This window comes from Oncorhynchus gorbuscha, linkage group LG02, assembly GCF_021184085.1.
Source record: "Oncorhynchus gorbuscha isolate QuinsamMale2020 ecotype Even-year linkage group LG02, OgorEven_v1.0, whole genome shotgun sequence".
NCBI lineage: Eukaryota > Metazoa > Chordata > Actinopteri > Salmoniformes > Salmonidae > Oncorhynchus > Oncorhynchus gorbuscha.
Window position 1 is genome coordinate 71,657,100 of NC_060174.1, and position 18,208 is coordinate 71,675,307.

The 18,208-nt window shown below is 42.0% G+C and overlaps 1 protein-coding gene across 1 annotated transcript in view; it reads right to left on the reverse strand.

Annotated features, from left to right (window-relative positions):
* The window catches only part of LOC123990624 (ectodysplasin-A-like), a 65,531-nt gene that overhangs the window by 24,226 nt on the left and 23,097 nt on the right, over positions 1 to 18,208 (reverse strand). The window contains exon 2 of the mRNA XM_046291267.1: positions 5,003 to 5,111. Within this exon, the coding sequence (XP_046147223.1) occupies positions 5,003 to 5,111 (109 nt within the window). The remainder of the gene's footprint in view (positions 1 to 5,002; positions 5,112 to 18,208) is intronic.

Genomic DNA, 18,208 nt, shown 5'->3' on the forward strand with positions numbered 1-18,208 from the left:
CACACATAAAATACTGCATGTGCAGAGGACCAAACCAAGTTGGCAGTTATATTAGAGGTGTACAAAACAGACAATTATTTGACGTAATAGGCCTCTGATTTAGTAACACTGCAGTCTCGGCCCTCAGATCTGTCTGTGTTTAAAGATATCCCCTATAAAACTGACAACTCCACTTTGCAGTGAGACAGAGAGGAGGCATATCCAGTGCATGAAACTGACACATTCTGAAGACTAACGGAATGTCTACATATGTTATTCTGACAGTCCCCATGCTGAGTGTTTCAGTTTACATTATGGTACACAGAGCATACAAGGACTCCAGGCTTTCATATGACTCACTCTCACAATCCATTTCCAATGCAACCACAAACTGTGCACTCCAGAAAGAATGAATAAACACCTTGGAATAAAAAAAATGATGTTAACCTTGATGACATTTGACTGTGAAGTAAAGACAGATGGGCTTTGCGGTGCGAATACAGCTCTGTGATTAAATTCAGTGACACATGTAGGTGATGATAATGAGGAGGAACGACAGGTGAACATGAAGCGTTTCCTTTCAACAGCAGCAGCCATCTGTGTAGGGGCATGTATCCCAGCGATCCCACTTCTACCTGTTACAGCGGTGACCCCGCACTCTTTGTGCAGGTGAAGAATCACAAACATTCTGTGCTTGTAAAGATCAATGCCACCCTCAATACATTGCTTAAGCTCCACACGAAGAAAACACAGGAGGGGTTTGGTTCCCTCCCTTCTTCCTGCTTTGTCTCTTAAACCAAAGGTGATAGAGACCAAAACAGATCAGGTGTCACAGAAGGTTTGCTCACCGCACGAGCATCTCGTCTGGTTTTGATGTAGGTGAAAGTGCCCTAAGCCTGAGCCGTGTGATCATACATGGATAGTCTGGTGTCATTTCAGTCCAGTGAAAATATACATTTGCGGTTGACCTAACCCTCCATAATGCCTATCCTTCCCACATCTTTTGGGGGGCTCTTTTGGAGAGGCCTTTCATTCCATACAGTACTTTCTTCATTTCGTTTTCCTTGAATTTTTATAGGGGAGTCACTTTTTCACGCCGATCTTGGGAATGCGTGTAGTTCAAGGCCAGGCAAGCATTCCTGAAGCTGCCAAAGACCCTGGCATTTCTGGGCTCTGCCAACGCCTCTCTGGCATGCAGCACCATTGTGCTTGCATGTATCTTTGTCACCAGTGGAAATCTTTCCTGGCACCAATCTAACATACTACTTTCTAACTCCTATGGCTCAAGTGTCAAACGCACATTAGTTTGCAATTTCCCCATGTAAAAACTGGCGCACTGGCATTTTCAAACTGCTAGGATTGGCAATTTACCTGCCTAACATCAGGTCGCTTGCGCTGAGGTGGGAGGGGTGGCAATATTGCAGGTGTGTCCTTAAAAATAAGCAAAAAAGTGACAATTTCATGCAGCGCTAATGGAAAGTTTTAAAACCCACCAAATGCAGCTGTTAACGGTAACGCAGCTGATAATGGCATGGATTTTGAGAGTGGAAAGAGAGATATGCCTTTTGTGCCAGTGAATCACGTATTTATAAACATAAACAACTTTTGGTTTTCCCCATTTCATTTAATTTGATTTAAAACCAAGCATAGCCTACCCTCCCCTTAATCAATGCTGGTTTAGCAGCAAAGCATAGGTGCATCTTTATATCCTGGCCATTAGCTAAGTAGCCTATAAATAAAGGGGTTTAAATGGTCTACTGAGAGTGCTTTGAAATATTAAGCTTTTGCCCTCATATGTTTTCATTATTCACAATTGACATACTTAATTTATGTTGTTCAAGTTGCCCACTGGGCAGATGTCAATTCAATGTCTATTCCACGTTGGTTGAACGTCATTCCATAAAAATGACGTGGAAACACTTTTTGAAAGAGCTGACCTCGTCCGATTACAAATGATGCACTCCTCCAAACTATTCAGGCCTCCTATCATGCCATATCAACGGCAGATTGTTTTTGAGGATCTGCCTTGCACATAGGCAATGATACAATTGACAGGAGCCTAGTATTATGTATAGAAGTGCAAATGTTATGGTAAAGACATATATTCCTACCCCTGCTAGCACATTTGGTTCCTTTGAAGTTGTGGGAACATATGTTTTTGGTTTCCCATTGGTTCTGGGAACAAAGCCATATGTGTCCTGACCGGTAAAACATTTTGAGAATGGAAGTGAACATTTTGTCTGTTCTGGGAACATTCTTTTTAGGTTGCAGGGAGGTTCTGAGAATGTTTTACTATGGTTCCCTGAAAGCTTTCCTGGGAGGTTTTATTCATGTTCTGAGAATGGAAATGATAGGTTATTATGAGGTTTTTGAATAGCTTCCTTAAAAGATTCAATAAGACTTTAATAACACTGCTAACGTAGTTTAACTGCTTAGAACTCCAAGCACAGATATAAATAAATTTGCTTAGGCATTAATCAAGCAAACATATAATTTTTTAAATTTTAAATATGGCACATCTCACTGACGCTATCAATCTTCTGTGGTCTGTCCACAGGATTAGTCCACTGCACCACCAGGATGGAGCCATGTTTTATAAACTCATATAAAGCTGTTCATTTTAGTCTATTCAAACAGACCCCCTTTCAAAGGAAACATCCACTCATTAAGATCAGGTGTGGCCAATTAGTGGGTGTGGCCAACACACCTGAACACACTTAACAAGATAGAGATAGTTTTGTTGATGCTGAGAACGTTATGTATACGTTTCTAAATAACATTATGCAGAAGTATTGAAATTCCCACAGGGAAACGTTGGTTCTTAACATTCTCTGACTTATTTCAGAACATTCCCAATGTCAAACCAGTTAAGGCGTCCACATGCTTCCCAGCCGAAACAGTTCAGAAGAGTTCGGTGAGTGTTTTTCGGCTGTTCGGGCACACAACATTTTTTTTCTGGAGGCAAGCCGAAGTTTGTTGCCGAAGTCTACGCCCCTTCGTCGGTGATTGGTCAACAGTAGGGATTCTTCAATAAAGTCGTTGTTGTCATTCAATGAGAGATGACTCATTTTCATGCACATTTTTTCAATTACATTTCATTAGTTAGATGTAAAATTGTGCAACTAAGACCTCCTTGGCAAAACCATCAAAATGAATAATAGATTTCTTGAGTTATCTTAGATTATTTTCAGGAAGTGTATATTGGCTACAATGTCTCAAAATGGACAAACTGTACATTTGCCGCTTTTTTCTTGCTTTTCAAGCGAGTATGCGAGCACACTTAACCGACTAGCCGACTTCGCCGAACTGAAGCATGCTGACGCCTTCAGAGAACGTTCCTAGAACATTACCGACAATGTAATTAAATGTACCACGTTTGTACCTTTACAAAACATTCTGTTAAAGTAATACCAATAAAATTACAATTATTTTGTCAAGTTGTTTAAATGTGCTGAGAATGTTCCAAAGCCATGCAACTCTCCTGCACCAATCACAGAACATTGTGGGAAGGTTTTATGCAAAATAACGATAGGACAACCACGCTCTCACCAAGCTCTAAGAAACATATGGTTCTCCGATATGCTAGCTGGGACGTGTGAACACAATGCAATGGAACGAGAGAAGCGATTTATGATATCATGCTTCTGACCCCATCCTGTTTAGTAATATTATTGTTGTTTTAAAAAACAAGATTGCTTGTTTTTCTTTTTCTATCAAGCCCTCTATAGGCTACCCTAGGCTACTATGGCTGGTTCAACAGCAATGCATTGCCTTTTTTATCCTGGCCTTGCAAAGTAGCCTATCTATAAAAGGTGTTTAAATGTGCCTTGAATTGAAAATATACTGCACATCCTAAATCATACATGTACATTTAGCAGACACTCTTATCCAGAACAACTTGCTCAAGGGCACATCAACAGATTTTACAAATAGTCAGCTCAGGGATTGAAACCAGTTACCTTTCAGTTACAGGCCCGACACTCTTAACCGCTAGGCTACCTACCTGCTGCCCCAGCTATGAAAATAGCAAAAAATATTTCTGACATACCTCCAGAACTATTGCGCTACTGCCAGCGATTAGATTAACCATTGCGTTAAGTTTGTTAAAATAGAGCCCCTAATATCCTATTCCCTAAATGTGCTTGGTGACTGACATCATTAGTGTCCATAAGGGGAGATCTTCAGCATTAAGCCTAAAGAGCAGCTCTCCATCTGGGATCACAGCACCATTTCTTCCCCATAGTATCTCTCCACTGAAAACACAACATTGGAACTGCACCACATTTACATGTAAATAAATCCTCAGAGCAGAAAGGGGCGGCTTTCAAAACACATGTCAATCATCTCCTCAGCCTTGCCTTACTGGAGGTAATCAGAGGAAAGGAACATTGCCTCACTAGCCAAACCTGATCCTGGCAGGATCTTTCCAACCTTAATGTGTGTGAAGCTGAGGTATGTAGACTCACTTCAACTGATATCTAAGCAGCAGTAGCCCACAATGGAATGAGAGAGTGAGCGAGGGAGTGAGAGAGAGAGAGGGAGAAGAGAGACTAAAACCCTCTCTAATGACAGAGTGCCCAAACTAATTACTGCATTGTAAATGTACACATGCAATGCATCTCAGGCTTTGAATTGAACAGCACATCAAAACCCCCAGTGCTCACCCCTGTCAAACCAAGAAACAAGGAGAATGGCCGCAAAAAATCATTACTTAAGGTCTGGTTTCATACCAACAGCATAAAAGTGGGGAACAACATCTCCCTCCCAAAGTGCACAGATCCAGCCTCTGTAAACAAAACTAAACATCGCTGGCGTTACAAGAAATACCACCCCGACCATGAACCTTGCAGCATACAGGGTTCAGGCCTGCTCTGTCCCTGCTATCTTGATTACATGAGTCTTTTCCCTGGAGGAAAACCTTTGATGTATACCCATCCGTCCAGCCATCAAATGAATTAGAACATTAAAGTTGAAGGCATTCTCTGAATGTAATGAAATCATTGCTCTGAAAAAGAATCCATACCTGAATCAAGTCGCTTATTCTGCTGGCTCCTTTTGGTGCGATGGACGGCATTTTCTCTGTCTTCTGTGAGGTGAGAGTTTTCCTCACTGTTCCCCAGAGGCAATCTATTCTGTTGGTCAGTGAGGGATACAAAAAAAGTGCTGTAAAATTGAAATAGAACTGTGGTTTGCAATGGTCTCTTCATAATTTCAAGCCTCTGTAGGACCTCTTAACTAGCCAGTCATGAGAGCTTGCATAAGATATACGAAGTGTGTTCATATTATCTCATAACATGTATTGAAATCAGGGGCAATGTATGGAAAAGGAGACAAACTTGATGTTTTTTCAACTAATATTTCAAATCCACACTGGAACCCTGCTGGGTGGATTAGATTTGTGTCTGCATTTTGGCATTTGTTGACATAGAATGGAATGACTTGGTTTTGTTCACTTTGAGTATTTATGAGACCTGCACCTGTGGAACATAAATTAGACCAAACTGCAACGCGATCAGCAGAGTACCTCTCTACAGACACTAAGAAGTGGGATAGGGAATAGGGGAGAGGGAGAAAGGTTAACATTTCAGTCGCATGCCCAACTCCAGGGGAAACAACGTGAAAACATGATTCCAATGATGGAAGGCATCAGGCTTATGTGAATGGTACAAGATGCAGAAAACCAAACCCAGGCAGAGTCTCTATTTGATGGATAGTAGAGCAGGCCGCTTGTTTCCATGGCTATTACTTGATAGTGTGGTATTGATTACTCGTTGAAAATAGCACATTTTATGACAATAGAAAGCAGTAGACATGAATTCCAAAAGTCCACCAATAACCTTAAAGACAGGCAAAGAAACATTACTTTTGACTGGGTTTGAACATGGGTCATCTGCGTGCCACAAGAATGTGTTAGCCCGCTGAGATAATGCCTGGGAAAACAGTTATAGGGGAGTTCTGCCTACAAAATATTAGAGGGCACTATAGTTCAATTTTCACAAGTTCAGTCTTCCATAAAAGTGTCTTCAAACTACTGTTTAAAAAGTTATACATAAAAGAGTAATGCTGATAAAGGCAATACCGTACCTGTTAAATGTTGTGAAAATTGGCCAGAGAGACCAGCGCTTGCCAAACGTGAACAATAAGAATTACCTCACATCACTCCCAGCCAATGGTTTCATTTTATGGCCCCTCTGCATTCCTTTGGGGTGATTGTCCACTTCCACCAGCTATCATTATACTCTCCAGAGGTGAGTCTCATGTGCTGGTACACGCGTGTCAACGTTTATAGAGTTCAGCTCTATATGGATACTGCACTGATATCAGGGTACTTTCAACCTACATTAGAGACTGTTCAGTACTCTTAAAGCATTGGCTTTAAGGACAGGAATATTACATGAGAACAGTAACCAATGGACTTTAACATACAGTATGTACTCCAAATAAAATTGAATAACAATGGCTTTATTTAGCAGGTACAGAGGATGTTCTGTAGCTGAGTGATACCAACAACAGGCAGGCTTCTATGGATGCTCTGCTCGTTGCATGCCGACTTTAAAAATGCTGGAGTTTGTGCTTAACTCTGCACCTGGCCGACATTAAAACCGGGCAGGACAATAAAGGGTGAAAGCAGTGCTGGGAGTTTATTTTGTTTATCAGCGGGGCCTTTGATATCCCAGCCAGCCCGTAAAGGGAGAGGATGGCCAAAACTTCAGCTAACCTGACAGGCACTCATTACAGTCTGTAGAGCCTGAGACAAGACCTCTGAACCTCAGCTTTGTGTCAACATGACTCTCACCAAGTACTTTTCCATATGCTGCTGCCCACCTTTATGATAAAAATTCAACACTGAGTGTATAAACCATTAAGAACACCCTCCTAATATTTTGCCCCCAAAACAACCTAAATTCGTTGAGGCATAGACTCGACAAGGTGTCTCAAGCATTCCACAGGGATGCTGGCTCATGTTGACTCCAATGCTTCCCACGGTTGTGTCAAGTTGGCTGGATGTCCTTTAAGTGGTGGACCATTCTTGATGCAAACAGGAAACTGTTGAGCGTGAAAAACCCAGCAGCGTTGTAGTTCTTGACACACACAAAGCAGTGCGCCTGGCACCTACTACCATACCCCGTTCAAATGCACTTAAATATTTTGTCTTGTCCAGTCACCCTCTGAATTGTACACATACACAATCCATGTCTCAAGGCTTAACATCCTTATTTCAATTGACTCCTCCCCTTCATATACACTGATTGAAATGGATTTAACAGGTGACATCAATAAGGGATCATAGCTTCCACCAGGATTCACCTGGTCAGTCTATGTCTCAGCCTCCAGTATTTATGCTGCAGTAGTTTATGTGTCGGGGGGCTAGGGTCAGTTTGTTTATCTGGAGTACTTCTCCTGTCCTATTCGGTGTCCTGTGTAAATCTAAGTGTGCGTTCTCTAATTCTCTCCTTCTCTCTTTCTTTCTCTCTCTCGGAGGACCTGAGCCCTAGAACCATGCCCCAGGACTACCTGACATGATGACTCCTTGCTGTCCCCAGTCCACCTGGCCATGCTGCTGCTCCAGTTTCAACTGGCCTGGGCCCTAGGACCATGTCCCAGGACTACCTGACATGAGGACTCCTTGCTGTCCCCAGTCCACCTGGCCATGCTCCTGCTCCAGTTTCAACTGTTCTGCCTTACTATTATTCAACCATGCTGGTCATTTATGAACATTTGAACATCTTGGCCACGTTCTGTTATAATCTCCACCTGGCACAGCCAGAAGAGGACTGGCCACCCCACATATGCTCTCTCTAATTCTCTCTTTCTTTCTCTCTCTCGGAGGACCTGAGCCCTAGGACCGTGCCCCAGGACTACCTGACATGATGGCTCCTTGCTGTCCCCAGTCCATCTGACTGTGCTGCTGCTCCAGTTTCAACTGTTCTGCCTTATTATTATTTGACCATGCTGGTCATTTATGAACATTTGAACATCTTGGTCATGTTCTGTTATAATCTCTACCCGGCACAGCCAGAAGAGGACTGGCCACCCCACATAGCCCGGTTCCTCTCTAGGTTTCTTCCTAGGTTTTGGCCTTTGTAGGGAGTTTTTCCTAGCCACCGTGCTTTTACACCTGCATTGTTTGCTGTTTGGGGTTTTAGGCTGGGTTTCTGTACAGCACTTTGAGATATCAGCTGATGTACGAAGGGCTATATAAATAAATTTGATTTGATTTGATTTGATGTCATGTACACTCAGTGTATATACAGTGGGGCAAAAAAGTATTTAGTCAGCCACCAATTGTGCAAGTTCTTCCACTTAAAAATATGAGAGAGGCCTGTAATTTTCATCATAGGTACACTTCAACTATGACAGTCAAAATGAGAAGAGAAAAAATCCAGAAAATCACATTGTAGGATTTTAAATTAATTTATTTGCAAATTATGGTGGAAAATAAGTATTTGGTCAATAAGAAAAGTTTATCTCAATACTTTGTTATATACCTTTTGTTGGCAATGACAGAGGTCAAATGTTTTCTGTAAGTCTTCACAAGGTTTTCACACACTGTTGCTGGTATTTTGGCCCATTCCTCCATGCAGATCTCCTCTAGAGCAGTGATGTTTTGGGGCTGTTGCTGGGCAACACGGACTTTCAACTCCCTCCAAAGATTTTCTATGGGGTTGAGATCTGGAGACTGGCTAGGCCACTCCAGGACCTTGAAATGCTTCTTACGAAGCCACTCCTTCATTGCCCGGGCGGTGTGTTTGGGATCATTGTCATGCTGAAAGACCCAGCCACGTTTCATCTTCAATGCCCTTGCTGATGGAAGGAGGTTTTCACTCAAAATCTCACGATACATGACCCCATTCATTCTTTCCTTTACACGGATCAGTCGTCCTGGTCCCATTGCAGAAAAACAGCCCCAAAACATGATGTTTCCACCCCCATGCTTCACAGTAGGTATGGTATTCTTTGGATGCAACTCAATTATTTGTCCCCCAAACATGACGAGTTGAGTTTTTACCAAAAAGTTCTATTTTGGTTTCATCTGACCATATGACATTCTCCCAATCTTCTTCTGGATCATCCAAATGCTCTCTAGCAAACTTCAGACGGGCCTGGACATGTACTGGCTTAAGCAGGGGGACACGTCTGGCACTGCAGGATTTGAGTCCCTGGCGGCGTAGTGTGTCACTGATGGTAGGCTTTGTTACTTTGGTCCCAGCTCTCTGCAGGTCATTCACTAGGTCCCCCCGTGTGGTTCTGGGATTTTTGCTCACTGTTCTTGTGATCATTTTGACCCCACGGGGTGAGATCTTGGGTGGAGCCCCCGATCGAGGGAGATTATCAGTGGTTATGTATGTCTTCCATTTCCTAATTGCTCCCACAGTTGATTTCTTCAACCCAAGCTGCTTACCTATTGCAGATTCAGTCTTCCCAGCCTGTTGCAGGTCTACAATTTTGTTTCTAGTGTCCTTTGACAGCTCTTTGGTCTTGGCCATAGTGGAGTTTGGAGTGTGACTGTTTGAGGTTGTGGACAGGTGTCTTTTATACTGATAACAAGTTCAAACAGGTGTCATTAATACAGGTAACGAGTGGAGGATAGAGGAGCCTCTTAATGAAGAAGTTACAGGTCTGTGAGAGCCAGAAATCTTGCTTGTTTGTAGGTGACCAAATACTTATTTTCCACCATAATTTGCAAATAAATTCATTAAAAATCCTACAATGTGGTTTTTATGGATTTCTTTTCTCATTTTGTCTGTCATAGTTGAAGTGTACCTATGATGAAAATTACAGGCCTCTCTCATATTTTTAAGTGGGAGAACTTGCAAAATTGGTGGCTGACTAAATACTTTTTTGCCCCACTGTACATCATAACATTTTATAAAAATGAAATTTAAATGTGTGCCTTACAACACCCATTACAGATGATGTAGGTGAGTTTGAGTCATTAATTGTCCTTGCACAACTAGAATTCCAGCCAAATGTCAATCTAACAAGTGGCTTCCATCCAATGATTACAGAGGATATCCTCAGTCCAAGCTAAATGGTAAGTATGGGATGACAGGAACTATGATGTAATGTTATATGATTCCCCCAACAGATGATCACTACATCCTGCCATTCACTGGGCTTTATCTTCATGTCAATCAAACATATATGCACATCTGAAACAAGATATCAGCAAACACAGCCAGTAGCGAGAAAAACACAATACTGTTGGACAAGATTATTAATGAAAAGTAATTTGAGGTCTTAAAACGATCACACAAGCAGCGGTCCTTAAACGTATTGAGTTGCACACTTACTGGTTTAAGAATTAAGGTCTCAACATTTGACAGGAGTACAGGCTCTCTGAGCAGATATTGTCTTTCAGTGGGATGGGTAAAATCAACAATCTAATGTTAGGTAAACTGTGTTCATTATATTCTACAGTAGTTGTCATATTCGGGTTGGATGAAGACATGTGAAAATGAAACGTGATTGCCAAGGCACGAATATTACAAATATGTACTTATAGTTCTATTATGAACCCCCCCCCCCCCCCCCCCCCCAGGAGAAACTCAGAAGAATAGGTCAAACAAACTGTTCTCAGTGACACACAATCTACTGTCCTGTTTCAAATCCTTTTACAATACAATCTATTTTATAGTACGTAAGTCAATATAAGATTCTACTTTGATGCTCCCTTGTAGTATGTGAAGTGTGCACACAAGTAGTTGGAAAAGTTCAAATGAGGGAACAACTGCAGCTTGGAGGTAGTGATTCATTAGACAGGTGCAAAATAAGACCATAGGCCTACAGAATGAGGTGTGGGGGAGAGACTGTGTAAAGCAACAGGGGAACAGAGGCATCCCTATATATGAAGGAGTGTCTGAGGAGCGGGATGGCAAAAGAGAATTCTACCTTTCAATTCACATTACATCCTTGCCTTACTTTTTGTTGTGGCTTGCAACGCCACATTCTTGGTCCGCAGCTCAAATTGACTGTAAATAGCACAGTAGCTGCTAGCCAGTTAGCACAGACTATTAAAAAATGACCAAAACATATTGCACTATTGAATAATACAATAACATTACACTCTTGAATAATGCAACAATTCACAAGAATGTGCAGACATTTAAAGGGTTTATTCTCTCGTCTGTAGGTTACACTCGGTACATTTTAACTTCAAGACAAAGCACAGAGTTGCTAACAGCATGTCTTCATCATGTAACTTTAGCCGATTAACCGCCTCATACGAATATTACAGTAGGACAAACCAGACTTTTCCATATACATTACAACAAACCAGACTTCATTTTCACCAATATCATGCAAATCATTACATGTGGTATAAGCATATTGTGGCTGGAAATGTGGGTCTAAGTTAATTCACTGCAGATTTGCGAAGAGCTGTTTGATATAGAAGCCCATACCCACCACCCCAAAATATTTGTCAACATGAATAATTAGTCTGTGCTTCAGTCTGATCAACTGTAACCTACTGATAACAACCACAGCTGCAGGTAGCCTAGAGAAGCCTATGCGCTCTGATCCCATCTGGGCCCGGCTGGGGGAAACGTAACGTCATGTTTTTATAGCCTAAGCTATGTATTTATAGCCTAAAATAGGTCCATTTATATTCTGAGAAAATGTGAATGTGATAAAATGTGGTTTATATTCACACTTCGGGTGGCTTGGCTACCTAGACCTTTTTAATTCAGAATTATTGACTGGAATTAATCAATCAACACAATAGTGATGACATACTCTATGAGTATATTTTTATATACAGATTCAATGGCCTACAAGATGTAACTCTGCATATAGCAAGCTCAGCCCTGTTAGTTTTATTGTCCAATAGCAATTGTTGTCTCTTTGTCTGTGTAAGGGGTTTTAATGTTTTCATTCTCCCTAGGGCCAGGAGTTTTTCCAGGAGTAAAAAAACAACAACATATGTCTTGATTAGAAAAATAATCTGGCCCATATAGAACCGTTTTTATTTCATTTTTTTACAGTGATGTATTACTATGTAATACGCTACAACTAGGGTCCGGAGTTGGATAGGTTAGCCTACTATCAGATCAGGAAAAACTCTGGGACCCAGGAAAACACCACACAATGTTACAAATGAAAAAAACCATATCCTATTTGTATGATGGGCTTCCGTAGTTTAACGTGGCTCAGTGCGATAATTTCAGAATGTAGCAGGCTGTTACTGCAGTTTCAGACAAAAACAATAAAACAAGTCTCAAATATGAGGAAAATGTCTATACATTTAATCTGTTTCAAAAACATTGCTCTGCTATTACCATTTATACAGTAGGAGTGTTGGCTCAACAAGAAAATTATGTTTACACTGCCCTGCTTCAAGGGGGCAACTGTCGGGCTAGCATCACGTTCTACCTCCAGAGGTAGAGGTCGAGACGTAGCAAGTACACAAGTTTGTATATGTATTTTTACGCAAAGTTTAGTAAGTGTAAAGAGGCTCAAAGTAAATCAGAGAGAGAGAGAGAGAAAAAACATCCAATATTAGAATAACCCAGTGTGGTCTGGGGTGGTGTGGGAAGTATCACCACCACCAGAATAGATGCTGACCTGCCAAATGCTAACCTAATGCGCCGGTTCCCTGAAAGGCTGGAGAGACGCATTGTCTAGACTATGCAACATGAGTCTGCCGTGAGACATGGAGCATTTCTATGCAGGTGGCGTTTCCAGGTGCGTTTTAAATTGCACCTTTTATACTGATGGCGGACATTGCCATCTCATTCATCGTGCTGTAATAGGGGAGATCAGAGTACATACCTCTCTTAGAAAAAATGTACCCATAGGCTGCCACTCAAAATAAAAATAACAGCAAGAAATACATACAGTGGTTTAAGTAATAATACATTCAGTTTAAACAGAAGAAAAGTGGGCCTCCACCCCCAACATCCTATCCCATTCCCCCAGCCCCACCCAGCCAACATGTCTCTATCGACCCCCCCCCCCATTCTGGAACCCCCTCCCCCATCAAATAAGGTTGCTCGTCAGTCACCCCCCCAGACCCCCCACCCGGCGACCGGAGAAAACCCTCCCCATACCACCCCTTCCCGTGGGCCTGAAAGCAGAGAAAGTTCAAAAGATTAAAATGGGTATATACATATAAAGTGGGGAGAACAAGTACTTTTTTTTAATCATAGGTACACTTCAACTGTGAGAGACAGAATCTAAAACAAAAATCCAGAAAATCAATGATTTTTAAGTAATTAATTTGCATTTTATTGCATGACAAGTTTTTGATCCCTACCAACCAGTAAGAATTCTGTCTCTCACAGACCTGTTAATTTTTCTTTAAGAAGCCCCCCTGTTCTCCACTCATTACCTGTATTAACTGCACCTGTTTGAACTCGTTACCTGTATAAAAGCCACCTGTCCACACACTCAATCAAACAGACTCCAACCTCTCCACAATGGCCAAGACCAGAGAGCTGTGTAAGGACATCAGGGATAAAATTGTAGACCTGCACAAGGCTGGGATGGGCTACAGGACACTAGGCAAGCAGCTTGGTGAGAAGGTAACAACTGTTGGCACAATTATTAGAAAATGGAAGAAGTTCAAGATGACGGTCAATCACCCTCGGTCTGGGGCTCCATGCAAGATCTCACCTCGTGGGGGATGAATGATCATGAGGAATGTTAGGGATCAGCCCAGAACTACACGGCAGAACCTGGTCAATGACCTGAAGAGAACTGGGACCACAGTCTCAAAGAAAACCATTAGTAACACATTACGCCGTCATGGATTAAAATCCTGCAGCGCACGCTAGGTCCCCCTGCTCAAGCCAGCGCATGTCCAGGCCCGTCTGAAGTTTGCCAATGACCATCTGGATGGGAGAAGGTCATGTGGTCTGATGAGACAAAAATAGAGCTGTTTGGTCTAAACTCCACTCGCCGTGTTTGGAGGAAGAAGAAGGATGAGTACAACCCCAAGAACACCACCCCAACCGTGAAGCCTGGAGGTGGAAACATCATTCTTTGGGGATGCTTTTCTGCAAAGTGGACAGGACGACTGCACCGTATTGAGGGGAGGATGGATGGGGCCATGTATAGTGAGATCTTGGCCAACAACCTCCTTCCCTCATTAAGAGTATTGAAGATGGGTCGTGGCTGGGTCTTCCAGCATGACAATGACCCGAAACACACAGCCAGGGCAACTAAGGAGTGGCTCCGTAAGAAGCATCTCAAGGCCCTGGAGTGGCTTAGCCAGTCTCCAGACCTGAACCCAATAGAAAATCTTTGGAGGGAGCTGAAAGTCCATATTGCCCAGCGACAGCCCCGAAACCTGAAGAATCTGGAGAAGGTCTGTATGGAGGAGTGGGCCAAAATCCCTGCTGCAGTGTGTGCAAACCTGGTCAAGAATTACAGGAAACGTATGATCTCTGTAATTGCAAACAAACGTTTCTGTACCAAATATTAAGTTCTGCTTTTCTGATGTATCAAATACTTATGTCATGCAATAAAATGCAAATGAATTACTTAAAAATCATACAATGTGATTTACTGGATTTTTGTTTCTGTCTTTCACAGTTGAAGTGTACCTATGATAAAAATTACAGACCTCTACATGCTTTGTAAGTAGGAAAACCTGCAAAATCGGCAGTGTATCAAATACTTTTTCTACCCACTGTATATATATACAGTTGAAGTGGGAAGTTTACATACACTTAGGTTGGAGTCATTAAAACTCGTTTTTCAACCACTCCACACATTTTTTGTTAACAAACTATAGTTTTGGCAAGTCGGTTAGGACATCTACTTTGTGCATGACACAAGTCATGTTTCCAACAATTGTTTACATATATATTATTTCACTTATAATTAATAGTATCACAATTCAAGTGGGTCAGAAGTTTACATACACTAAGTTGACTGTGCCTTTAAACAGCTTGTAAAATTCCAGAAAATGAAGTCATGGCTTTAGAAGCATCTGATATGCTAATTGACATCATTTGAGTCAATTGTAGGTGTACCTGTGGATGTATTTCAAGGCCTACCTTCAAACTCAGTGCCTCTTTACTTGACATCATGGGAAAATCTAAATAAATCAGCCAAAAAAAATAGTAGACCTCCACAAGTCCACAAGTCTGGTTCATCCTTGGGAGCAATTTCCAAACGCCTGAAGATACCGCATTCATCCTTACAGACAATAGCACGCAAGTGTGAACACCATGGGACTAAGCAGCCGTCATACCGCTCAGGAAGGAGACACGTTCTGTCTCCTAGAGATGAACGTACTTTAGTGCAAAAAGTGCAAATCAATCTCAGAACAGCAAACGGACCTTGTGAAGATGCTGGTGGTAACAGGTACAAAATTATCGATATCCACAGTAAAACGAGTCCTATATCGACATAACTTGAAAGGCCGCTCAGCAAGGAAGAAGCCACTGCTCCAAAACAGCCATAAAAAGCCAGACTACGGTTTGCAACTGCACATGGGGACAAAGATCGTACTTTTTGGAGAAATGTCCTCTGGTCTGATGAAACAAAAATAGAACTGTTTGGCCATAATGACCATCGTTATGTTTGGAGGAAAAAGGGGGAGGCTTGCAAGTCAAAGAACACCATCCCAACCGTGAAGCACGGCGGTGGCAGCATCATGTTGTGGGGGTGCTTTGCGGCAGGAGGGACTGGTGCACTTCACAGAATAGATAGCATCATGAGGAAAGGACAATTATAATATATTGAAACAACATCTCAGGACATCAGTCAGGAAGTTAAAGCTTAGTCGCAAATGGGTCTTCCAAATGGCCAATGACCCCAAGTACACTTCCGAAGTTGTGGCAAAATGGCTAAGGACAACAAAGTCAAGGTATTGGAGTGGCCATCACAAGGACCTGACCTCAAACCCATTGAACATTTGCGGGCAGAACTGAGCACCCGTGTGCGAGTAAGGAGGCCTACAAACCTGACTCAGTTAGACCAGCTCTGTCAGGAGGACTGGGCCAAAATTCACCCAACTTATTGTGGGAAGCTTGTGGAAGGCTACCCGAAACGTTTGACCTAAGTTAAACAATTTAAAGGCAAAGCTACCAAATACTAATTGAGTGTTTGTAAACTTCTGACCCACTGAAAATGTGATGAAATAAATAAAAGCTGAAATAAATCATTCTCTCTACTATTATTCTGACATTTCACATTCTTAAAATAAAGTGGTGATCCTAACTGACCCAAAACAGGGAATATTTACTTGGATTAAATGTCAGGAATTGTGAAAAACTGAGTTTAAATGTAGTTGGCTAATGTGTATATAAACATCCGACTTCAACTGTGTGTATATATGTACTGTATCTTTTGGCCTTTATGGATTGTTTATTTGTGTGTTGGCCTTTAGCTGAGATGATTCTTTACAGAGTCAAGTATATTTGTCCAGGTCTCAATTGTTCCTTGACTAGCACCATTCATTCTCACTGTCGATCATTCTAATATTATAACTTCTAATAGTAACTGTATCTACTGGTGAATCGGGAGAGAGTGAGGTGATTGTCATCTAAGAGCCAGCATCTTTTTTTTGCGGCAGTGCTGCCTGCCAGCAGTAATCAACTCTGATTGATTGAGAGATTCAAGGAGCTATTATCGTTAAGTAACATAAGAGATGCAAAGCATTGACAATTTACATTCATGAAATGTGTAACTATGCCCCAGAAGCATTTAACTGCAACGCACTCCTACATCATATGAAGGAATGTGCCTACCTGATTTAGGGGACACAGTGAACAGTTGGGAGTTGGGGCCAATTTCCTTGTAAAATGTTTCCCTGTGTTAAATACAGTTAGCGATGTAAAGTACTTGGAAGTACTTCTTAAGTCGTTTTTGGGGGATATCGGTACTATATTTCCACAACTTTTACTTCATTACGTTCCTTTTTTAACCCCTTTTTATCCACAACATTGTGGTATCCAATTGGTAGTTACAGTTTTCACTCATCGCTGCAACTCTCGTACGGGCTCGGGAGAGGCGAAGGTCGAGAGCAGTGCGTCCTCCGAAACACAACCCAACCAAGCCACACTGCTTCTTCACACAATGCCCACTTAACCCGGAAGCCTGCCGCACCAATGTGTCGGAGGAAACACTGCACACCTGGCGACTGTGTCGGCCCGCCACAGGAGTCGCTAGTGTGCGATGGGACAAGGACATCCCTGCTGGCCAAAACCTCCCCTAACCTGGACGACACTGTCCAAATGTGCGCCACCCCATGGGTTTCCCAGTCACGGCTGGCTGCAACAGAGCCTGGACTCAAACCCAGAAACTCTAGAGGCACAGCTAACACTGCGATGCAGTGCCTTAGGCCACCGCGCCACTCGGGAGGCTACTTCACTACATTCCTAAAGAATATTATGTACTTTTTACTCCATACATTTTCCCTGACTCCCAAAAGTACTCGTTACATTTTGAATGCTTAGCAGGACAGAAAATGGTCTAATTCACACACTTATCAAGAGAACATCCCTACTGCATCTGATCTGGTGGACTCACTAAACACATGCTGCATATGAAAAGTATGTCCGAGTGTTGGAGTGTGCCCCTGGCTATCATAAATAAATAAAAAGCTAGACAATGGTGCTGTCTGGTTTGCTTAATATAAGGAATTTGAAAAGAGTATTTAAAACCAGATACTTCTAGACTTTTACTCAAGTAGGATTTTACTGGGTGACGTTCACTTTTACTTGAGTCATTTTCTATTAAGGTATCTTTACTTTTATGACAATTGGGCGCTTTCTCCATGACTGAATACAGTCTGAACAAACTTACAATGTACAGTATAAGTTGATGGTTCCGATTACAGGATGCCATGGTCATATTTTTCCATATTATGTTCCAGTTAAAGGGTTGTTCAGAACAAATGAGATCTGCGGACCATACTTTGACCTTTGACCCTGTTTCTAGTAGTGCAGCTGGAACTGGGACTGGAATGATGTACTCAACTGAACTCCAAACAGTCAAGAGACCAGGAAGGTCTCTTCGCATAACAAGGGGTGTTTACCATACTTTGTTTAGCACTTGTTTGCATATGATGCCTGATACTGGGACAAGCTCGGTAGGCATGTTTCCAATGAGTCACTGCCTGCTATAACCTCGGTTTTGTGTTTGGCAACACGTAGAGTATCAAACAAATGCAGACCTGCTGTGCCTACATTGGCAAGCAAGCATGCATACATAATTTCAGCATAAATCTTTTTTATAACAACTTTAATTAGTCTGATATTCTTCCCTGCACGAA